Source organism: Oryctolagus cuniculus, chromosome 1 (assembly GCF_051225735.1).
Source record: "Oryctolagus cuniculus isolate XC-2025 breed Fujian yellow rabbit chromosome 1, ASM5122573v1, whole genome shotgun sequence".
Taxonomy (NCBI): domain Eukaryota; kingdom Metazoa; phylum Chordata; class Mammalia; order Lagomorpha; family Leporidae; genus Oryctolagus; species Oryctolagus cuniculus.
The window spans coordinates 184,442,977-184,453,505 of NC_142867.1; the positions used below are offsets into that span (position 1 = coordinate 184,442,977).

General features: G+C 42.4%; 2 protein-coding genes across 2 annotated transcripts; one reads left to right on the plus strand and one right to left on the minus strand.

Annotated features, from left to right (window-relative positions):
* Positions 1–1,776: 1,776 nt before the first annotated feature.
* On the minus strand, positions 1,777–2,430 carry LOC100358223 (interferon omega-1). Its single transcript, XM_002708073.6, has one exon. The coding sequence runs from the start codon at positions 2,362–2,364 to the stop codon at positions 1,777–1,779; it is 588 nt and encodes a 195-aa protein (XP_002708119.2). The 5' UTR covers positions 2,365–2,430.
* A 7,225-nt stretch (positions 2,431–9,655) lies between these two features.
* On the plus strand, positions 9,656–10,225 carry LOC100357708 (interferon alpha-21). The gene has a single exon (XM_002708071.3). It carries the CDS (start codon positions 9,656–9,658, stop codon positions 10,223–10,225), a length of 570 nt encoding a protein of 189 aa, XP_002708117.2.
* Positions 10,226–10,529: the final 304 nt, after the last annotated feature.

The following is a 10,529-nucleotide window of genomic DNA, read 5'->3' on the forward strand; positions in this document are numbered from 1 at the left end:
ATCCATTCTAGAAATAATTCTCAGGAAGTATTCAGTGAAATAAGGAACATTAATCCACATTCTCCGCTAGGTCCCAAGTTATTTAATTCTACCACTCAACTAACAAGCTTCCCAGAATAATTTTATGTGCTCACTGTTCTAGTTCTCCTGCTTGTGTTTCCTCTTCAATCTATCCTCATATGTTTCCTGTACCGTAACTCCATTAAACCAGATCTGTTAAAGCCACTACAGACAGATGTTTTTAGGTTTATGGGGACAATTCACTCTGACTTCCCCTGAACGCAATTCTGTCTTTTGAACACTGTTCTTACCTATTTGCCCTTCTTTCTTCACTGGCCACTCATTTCAGTAACCTTTGCACATTTTGCTTCCCTGTTCTCCCTTTATATATTGAGGGTCTTCTCCATTTGTAACTCACAAAATCCATCCCAATGTCCCTGATATTAGACCTGCAATAAGGAATCTCAAATTATTCCCTTCACCCATGGCATTTGTTGTTCATTCTAGGACCATGTACCCAACAGCCAACATAACTTCTGTACTTAATTCTCCCAGGTACCTTTAAAAAAGAGATCTACCCCCTTTTGTCCTTTGTAGTATCAGCTGTACCAAAGCTTCCAGTATGAAAACATCTCTGTGCTTTACTCCTTTTTATACTGTTTCAATTAAGGGAAATTAGTACAGTGTTTATGTTTCTTTCCCATATATATGATGATGTTTCAAGGCAGCAAAGACTGTGCTTTCTTTACAGCAATTCCAAAATCTGACACTGTTATTTTCTCTCTACACATGTGATGTGAATGGAATAATAAAGTAAATAGTATTACTGTCCATTCTTCAACTTGGTTCAGAAAGCCAGTGTCTGAATATAGGATAGAAAAAACAAATCAAAGAACTTTTATTTAATGCACATCTTAATAAAAGGTCTATAGGTAAAAATAAGGCATTTAAACAGCACAAAATAGTAAAGAAGTAGACTTTATTATGATAAATGTACATAACTTTAAAAAAATTAATAAATAATAAATACAATATTTCTTGAAATGAAAATGTGAGCCTGATTTCCAATCTTAATACAATGTAAAAGTGAACATCTGCTATGTGAAAAGTATGTCTTATAAAAATAGGATACAATAATAAATAAATAAGTAAATAAATAAATAAATAAATACATTCAGTAAATAAATAATACCAGAGCTGTCATCCCCTAGGAATCAATACCCCGGAGCTGAATGCGTTTCACATATACTTCCTTAATATATGAACAAAGTAGTTGCTGAATTAATTCAGCAAGTTCCCTGATGTGACTAAAGCAGAAAGAAGAGCCTTTAGAGATGACCAAATAGGCCGGCGCCGTGGCTCACTAGGCTAATCCTCCACCTAGCGGCGCCGGCACACCGGGTTCTAGTCCCGGTCGGGGCGCCGGATTCTATCCCGGTTGCCCCTCTTCCAGGCCAGCTCTCTGCTGTGGCCAGGGAGTGCAGTGGAGGATGGCCCAAGTACGTGGGTCCTGCACCCCATGGGAAACCAGGGTAAGTACCTGGCTCCTGACAACGGATCAGCGCGGTGCACCGGCCACAGCGCGCCAGCCGATGCGGCCATTGGAGAGTGAACCAACGGCACAGGAAGACCTTTCTCTCTGTCTCTCTCTCTCACTGTCCACTCTGCCTGTCAGAAAAAAAAAAAAAAAGAAAAAGAAAAAAAAAAAAGAAAAAAAAGAAATGACCAAATACACATGTACAAGTGTAATGGAGCGATCAGTCAACGAGAACCATCTCAGGATGACGCCAGGTCTCCATCCTTGCTTCTTAAGCTTTCCTGCAAGTCTGCTGTTGAGGAGAAGGCTCTCCTGATCTCCATTCTGACGAGTTCCCAGGCACAGCCACTGTGTTTCTTCTCGTCCAGGTAGAGACGGATTCTCTGGAAGTACCTCTTCAGCATCAGCGTTGGGCTGTCAGCTGTCAGGACAGAGTCTTCCTCTCCCATGGCCTGTACCAAGCAGGTCTCCAGGCCTTGCAGCTGCTGATGAAGTGCAGTGTGCAGTTCCTCCAGGAGGGTGTTGTTCCAGGCAGCAGAGGAGCGCGCTGTGTGGAGGAGGTTGAAGATCTGCTGCAGCATCTCGTGCAGGACAGACACGGTCTGGTTCTTCTGGAACTGGCTGCCGTTCACCACCTCCCGCGGGAACTGGAAGTCTCTTCTGTCCTTGAGACACAAGACAGGGGAGACCCTCCTCATCTGGTCCAGAAGCACCAAGGTCGACCTGCTCAGAGGGGCAGAGTTGTGGGGCAGGTCACAGCCCAGAGATCCAACAGGGCCATAGCTGCACAGCACCAGGGCCGTCAGCAGAGGGAGTAGCTGGGCCATGGGGAAATGAGGCTGCTGCTGTCCTGGCTGGGCTGGGGTCTGGGTGAACCTTGGACTCTAGGTTCTCTGAAGGCATTCTGGCTGTGCATGGCATTTATATCATACAGAATGGACTTTCTGCTTTTACTTCCCTTTTTTGCTTTCATTCGGTATTCTTAATCGAAACTACTGATTTTGAAACAAAAGTTGAGTTTTCCCCAGAAACTTCTGACGTTCGACTCCAATAGACAAATATGGATTAAATGAGAAACATCTTTGTCCTAAAGTCAAACATGCATAGATAGAAAGACAGATGGGTGGATGGATAATTGTGCACACAAACACACACTCTTCTCACATGTTGCCCCTTTGTTTTCTAAGAACAAATGTCTAGCCATTTTTTCAAGCTTCCATTTTTGCCCTCCATACTCTGCCCAGAAGTCTGGGTACCTTGGCCCTATAGGTTTCTGTATTTGGTTAGTGATTTCCCAGCTATCTTTGGTAAATTAACCTTTTAGAACAAAGACTGTGGTTGTGCTGTTTACTACACAGAAGATGCTGGTGATTATTAGTGGCTAAGTTTCTCCATTGTTTCTTTTCCTTCGAGAACCTCCATGTGCTTAAATTTCAGTGGGACCCCATGGTCCGGATGAATGTAGACACGACCCTTTTCCAGTATATATATATATATTTTTTTTTTTTTTACTGCAGATCTGCGGTGCCCCTCAGGCTGGGACAATATACCTAGGAGGAATTCGTTTGTGCGTGTGTGTGTGTGTGTGTGTGTGTTGTGTGTTTTAGGTGCATAAGGTAACGGAGTTCATAAATCTGAGGCATTGTTATTTCCCCAGCATCACCTCTCTCATGAGGTTGTTATGACATCAACCAACACGGTTTCATCTAAAATGACAAAGTGTCAGTGCCACACCTCTGCTGAAGGAAGGCCTTCTTTCTTTGTTGCCAAAATAATAAATCCTCCAATTCTCGCTCTTGCCCCTTGCAATTTGTGTGAAGGACCATGGCTCCCAGTGGTGAACCCTTCCTCTCCTGACCACATGTCGCAGCCCTCAGATGCTGATAGCTAATGTTTGTATTGCCTGAGTAGTCGGAAGGCTTTTCCAACTATGCTGATTTTACCTGCAGTGTCTAATAATTTTTATTTTCCCTGTGCGGCTTTTGTTATTCAGTGCTTTTACTCAAACCACTGAGCACCTGTTACCCTCAAAGCTTCTTAACTATTGCCCCTTGATATTCTTGTTGTTTTTTTTTAAAGATGATTTTATTTTATTTATTTGAAATACAGAGGTACAGAGAGAAGTAGAGACAGAAAGAGAGGTCTTCCATCTGCTGGTTCACTCCCCAGATGGTCGCAATGGCCGGGGCTGTGCTGATCCGAAGCCAGGAGCCAAGAGCTTCTTCCAGGTCTCCCACGCAGGTGCAGGGGCCCAAGTACTTGGGCCATCTTCTACTGCTTTCCCAGGCCATAGCAGAGAGCTGGATCGGAAGAGGAGCAGCCGGAACCAGAACCGGTGCCCATATGGGATGCCAGCACTTCAGGCCAGGGCTTTAATCCACTGCGCCACAGCGCTGGCTCCTTCTTGTTGGTCTTGATGTTGCCTCTCATAAGAAGTTCATATCCCGAAAACCAGGGGCCTTCAGTTTTTCCTCCAGGTAGTGTGAGTCTATTGGGCCCCTTTGGGCTCCTATCTGTGTTTCAGCCTCAGAATTCAGGGCAGTGAGTCAAACTTAAGTAAGTCAAAGAGAAATCAAATGCTTTCCTTTATTGGTTTGTATCTTTTTCACTATAAGATTTTGTGACTTCTTTTTCACATGGTGCTTTACTGGGCAAGGCTGGCCTTGCTGCTGCATCACATTCTACCGTGTCTTGAGTCAATACAGGAGGCTGCAGCAGTTGCTGCATTTTTTTCTCTTTTTTGCATTCTTTTTACAACTCAGATATTTGTTGGTTCGTTTCACTTTTCAACTTCCTAGAAAGCAAAACTTGGCAGTTGTTCATAGGTGAAAAGAAAAAAAAATGCAACTCTGATTGTCATGGAAGTGAAATAAAGGAAGTGACCTATGGTGACTCAAGGACAAAGTGTAAACTAGCAAAATTCAGAACTGCAAAGTGGGAACGATTGGTGGCCATTGCTAATGGGCACAAAGGCAGGAAAGTGGCTGCTTCTGCCAAAGGCAGAATCATTGCTAGTACCCTTCTTTGTCTCTTTTACCAGTTTTTGTCTTTAAGTCTATTTTGTCCAATATTAGTATGGCTACTCTCGCTCATCTTCTATTTCAGTTTGCATTGAGTATTTTTTCCAACATTTCAATTTCAGTCCGTGTGTATGTTTTTTGGTGAGGTATGTTTCTTGGAGGCAGCATATAGATAGGTCTTGTTTGCTTTTTTTTAATCCATTCAACCAGTCTGTATCTTTTAACTGGAGGGTCCTTTAGTTCATTTACATTCAAGGTTATTATTGATATTTAACAGCTTGGTCCTGCCATTTTCTCATAAATGTTTCTACTCTTTGGTTTGGATCTGCTTTGCACTTTTACTAGGAATTTTTCTGCCTTTACATTGATTCATTTTACTGATTATTTTCTATAAATTTCTGTGTAGCTCATTCTTCAGTGTCATTTGTAGAGCTGGCCAAGTGTTGACAAATTCTTTCAATTTCTGTTTGTTTTGGAAGCATTTTATTTCACCATTTTTATAAATAAGAGCTCTACTGGATATAGTATTCTGAGTGCACAGAATTTTTTTTGAATTCTGAGGGGAAGTATACAGTCAATCTAGTTGGAATTCCCTAGAATTAATCTGGTGTTTCTGACATGAACATTTTAGGACTTTTTTTTTTTTTTTTTGTCAGCAAGAGTTAGTGAGAGAGAGAGACAGAGAGAGAGGTCTTCCTTTTTCCCTTGGTTCACCCCACAATGGCTGCTTCGGCCAGCACACCGCACTGATCAAAGCCGGGAGCCAGGTGCTTCTCTTGGTTCCCCATGCGGGTACAAGGCCCAAGCACTTGGGCCCTCCTCTTATTTAACTCTTTTAATTACTTCTCTGTCTTTAAGTAACCTTATAGTCATTCTTCTGAATTCCTTTTCAGATGTTTCTTCAATCTCTTCATCTTCACCGTCTAATATTGAAATGTATTGGTGGGCGCCTGGGCTCACTAGGCTAATCCTCCACCTAGCGGTGCCGGCACACGGGGTTCTAGTCCCAGTTGGGGCGCCGGATTCTTTCCCGGCTGCCCCTCTTCCAGGCCAGCTCTCTGCTGTGGCCCGGGAAGGCAGTGGGGAATGGCCCAAGTGCTTGGGCCCTGCACCCCATGGGAGACCAGGAGAAGAACCTGGCTCCTGCCTTCGGATCAGCGCGGTGCGCCGGCTGCAGTGTGACAGCCGTGGCGGCCATTGGAGGGTGAACCAACGGCAAAAGGAAGACCTTTCTCTCTGCCTCTCTCTCTCACTATCCACTCTGCCTGTCAAAAAAAAAAAATGCTATTGTGTTCCTTTTGGGGAGTCATATTGTCTTCCTTATTCATGTTTACTACTAGATTTATTTTTATGCATCTAGGGAGACTTTTGTTGGTATCGGCTCTGAAGAAATTCCAGGAACTGCATCCATGTCTCCCATATGGGTGGTAAGAACTCACGTACATGAGTGTCATCACCTGATTCCCAGAAACATTAGCTGGGAGCTGGACTAGAAACAGAGTAGCTGGGGCCGGTGCTGTGGCTCAATAGGCTAATCCTCTGCCTGTGGCGCCGGCACACCGTGTTCTAGTCCCGGTCGGGGCGCTGGGTTCTGTCCCGGTTGCCCCTCTTCCAGGCCTGCTCTCTGCTATGGCCCGGGAAGGCAGTGGAGGATGTAACATACTAAATTTAGTAACATACTAAATTTTTGCAACATTCATTTCAGGTAAAGGATCATATATTAGTAGTACTCTTATGCTCGTTTTAGAACTTTCAGCATTTTTTGATGCATAAGAATTCAATTGAATTATAAAAATAATTAATAATAAAATTTATTTAGTTCCTTAAAAACATTTTTTTCTATACCTACACTTATACTGACAAACTGATTTTACACTCATGTCATCTGAAGATCATCAAATGATGTGAAATCTCGGCTTCTATGCGACAGAAAATTGATGTCATAATCCTTTATAGTTCAAACATATATCCTAACAGCTTGGCTCATACTTGCAAAGGGCAGTATTGATAATTCAGGAGATACAGAACTATTACCCTAAAAACAATAGTGTATTATGTTTTCTGATGCCTGTGAACTGTGTGACTCAGGGAGAAATTTCATTTAGATTTTATTCTACATATGACACCAGGCCGATTATGTTCTGTTATGGCAAAGTAGAGAGCAAGTAAGATATGAGTCATACTTGTGAGTTTAATATAGTACTAGACAAAGGCAACATATTGTGTTGCTCTTGAAATTAGAATCCCCAGAACCACGTGTATCTTAAAGGAACTAGAATTTCATTTGTTTTAACAATAAACTCTAGAGATTAGTGACAGTGAGTAAAGTGGAAATGCTAAAAATTGTCTATTACAGTTCTAGCAACAATGGCCATGATGAAGCAACATAGCTGGATCATTTATGAATGGCTTCCAGTAGCAAAAGAAAATCTGAAAAAAAAAAAACTTCAGTAAAAATTATTTCTTGAGTGATTATATGTAGCCTGGTACTGATGACAACAAAGAGAATAAGACAGAGTCCAGTCAATAAGAGAGTGTTTTCCCAAATATGATTCCATTGTTTAAGGAGTAGGAATCCTGAGGACAGGGACAACCCAAGTTCCTATGCAAAATAAAAAAAGTAAAGACAGCAGTGGGTGTTTGGCACAGGAGGTAAGGGCTTGCCTGAGGTGTCTACACCCCATATCAGGGCACTTGGGTTGAATTTTAGTCCTCTTCCTAATTTCAGCTTCTTGCTAATGTACACCCTGAGAATCAACAGGCAAACTTGAGAAGCAAACTCAAGTGCTTGGATCCCTGCCATCCATGAACGAGACCTAGACGTACTTCCCATCTACCGGCTGCATGCTGGCCTAGATGTGGCTGTTGTGGACATTTGGGAACTGAAACACAAATTGGGAGGTCTTTATCTCTTTGCCCCCCTCACTTCCTCCCTAACAGTCTGTTCGTTTCTTCCTTTTGAATAAACAAGATTTCTTTTAAAAATGACAAAGAAATTAAAAATAAAATTAACCACAGATACTAAGATCAGGGCTAAAAGTTAATGCTTCACATATGCAACATTCCTCCAGTTATGAATCTGTGGCAAAGGTGGGATGCCTTCATTGCATAGGAATCAACTTCATTTGGGACCTGTTGGAGTTCTTTGGAATATTTGAGCTTTAATGCAACTATATAAAGATTATTTTCTGAATCACATAGTCTCATTAGGCACGATATGGCCCTTAGTGTTTAAAAACAAATTCTTAGGCTGTGGAGAAATCTTAGATGTGATGGTTTGTGACCCTCCAAAGCTCAACCATATCCAACAAAACTTTTTCTTAGTATTCATTTTTCTCATTGGCTTTCTTTTTTTAAGATTTATTTGTTTATTTGAAAGTCAAATATAATAAATAAATAAGTATTTGTGGTGTTTTTTTTTTTTTGACAGGCAGAGTGGATAGTGAGAGAGAGAGACAGAGAGAAAGGTCTTCCTTTTGCCATTAGTTCACCCTCCAATGGCCGCCACGGCTGGCGCGCTGCGAAGGCGCACCGTGCTGATCCGATGGCAGGAGCCAGGTGCTTCTCCTGCTCTCCCATGGGGTGCAGTGCCCAAGCACTTAGGCCATCCTCTACAGCCTTCCCGGGCCACAGCAGAGAGCTGACCTGGAAGAGGGGCAACCGGGACAGAATCCGGAGCCCCGACCGGGACTAGAACACGGTGTGCCGGCGCCGCTAGGTGTAGGATTAGCCTATTGAGCCGTGTCGCCGGCTAATAAATTAATATTTGAAAGAGTTACACAAAGAGGAAGAGACAGAGAGATATTCCATCTGCTGGTTGACACCCCAAATGGCCGGAGTTGAGTCAAGCCAAAGTCAAGAACCAGCAGCTTCATCCAGGTCTCCTATGGGGATGTCAGGGGCCCAAACACTAGGGCCATCCTCCGTTGACTTTCCCAGGCTGTTAGCAGGGAATAGGATGGGAAGTGGAGCAGCTGGGACACAAACATGCTCCCCTATGAGATGCTAGTGTCACAGGCAGCAGCTATCCCTACTGCATCACAACACCAGTCCCTCATTTGCTTTCTTTATGTATCATATGAAAAGTATTGATAGTGAGCTCATGGGAGATAGCCAAAACATACCCAAGAATATCTCCATAAACCTATGATGAATAGATGGCTGGCTAGTGCATTTTGTTTCCATCATTTGCTTGAGCTCAAGTCATTTTTAGGAAGTACCTTCGGTTAATTTTGTCAGTGACGGCTTTGTGGATGTTACTGAAGTTTAAGCTTCGGTACTTCAGAGTGTGAGGTGGGATTTGAGAATAAAATGCAAACAGCTTATATCCTACTATTCAGTTCCTCTGAAGTTTTCCTGCACAGTAACAATTTTGTCAAGTATGGGAAACAAAAAATAAAGAAAAAAGGTGGAGGAATGTCTAGCATCTAACGATGTTAAAAATTATTTTCTCACATGAAGAAAAATTAAAAGTTCAGTACACCAAATATCAATGTGAAGCACATAATTTAATTTTTCACCTCCACAACAGCTATTCTTATGAGTGCTATTAAGTATTTGGGAATTTCAGATTTGTGAAATAATTTGGTACGTGATAATTTATATAAATAAATAAAATGAATTAAAAGTTGCTTCACCAATTAGTACAAAAGAAGTTAAATGTCAACAGCTTTTAAAGGTAACTTTGAATTGATTTTTTGCCATTATTAACTCTGCAGCAACCAAAAAGATTGAAATTTGAATGCTTTATATTTAGATAAACATATATATATATATATATAGTGTATGTAGAGAGATGCACAGTATATATTTTTAAAATTATAATGATGCTCTATTACAAAAAAATTCTAAAAAGGCATTAAAGCAGGAAAGATGAGGCACTAATGGGAAAATGGTGAGGAAAACTGCTTTTGAATCCTGTAGAGTGCACAAAGGAAAGCAAAAAGAGAAGTAGAAAGTGAAGAGAAGGCATTCAGAAAAGGAAAGTAGCGCGTCCTCTACTTAAGGCACTTGAGCAGAGCAAGGTCTTCAGAGAACCTAGAGGCCGAGGCTCTGATCACCCACCTCAGCCAGGCCAGCAGCATCTGCAAGATCCCCCATGGCCTTGCCCTTCTCTTCGCTGCTGGCCCTGCTGGTGCTCAGCTCCAAGTCCCTCTGCTCTCTGGGCTGTGATCTGCCTCAGACCCACAGCCTCAGTGACGGGAGGTCCTCCATGCTCCTGGGACAAATGAGGAGAGTCTCCCCTCTCTCCTGCTTGCAGGACAGACATGACTTTGAGTTCCCCCTGGAGGAGTTGGGTGGACACCAGGCCCAGAGGGCACAGGCCATCTCTGTGCTCCATGAGATGACCCAGCAGCTCCTCAACCTGTTCAGCACCAAGGAGGCGTCTGCTGCCTGGGACAAGGCCCTCCTGGACAGACTCTGCACTGGACTCTTCGAGCAGCAGAGTGACCTGGAGGTCTGCATGATGCAGGGAGCGGGGGCGGAGGAGATGCCTCTGAAGCATGAGGACTCCGCATGGGCTGTGAGGAAATACTTCCAAGGAATTGTTGTCTATCTGGCAGAGAAGCAATACAGCCCTTGTGCCTGGGAGGTTGTCAGAGCAGAAGCCAGGAGAGCCGTCTCTTTATCAAGAATCTGGCAAGAAAGAATTTGGAGCAAGGAATGAGACCAGGGCCAACACAGAAATGATTCCTGTTGACAAAAACACATATCACACCTGAGCAAATTCTGCCATTAAAAGACTCCTTTCTCCTAAAATAACCATATTAATTCAATCACTTTGTTAGATGTTTCCAAGGCTATTAAACAACATCTCGTTAACTTTTGGGGCATTATTTTTTACAGATGAACATTCAATATATCTATTTAAATATTTATGTATTTGTATATTTGAATATTTATATATTTAACTATATTTAAGGTTTAAATAGTTTTTATCTGTATGATAATCATGTTCACTTTTGTACTGT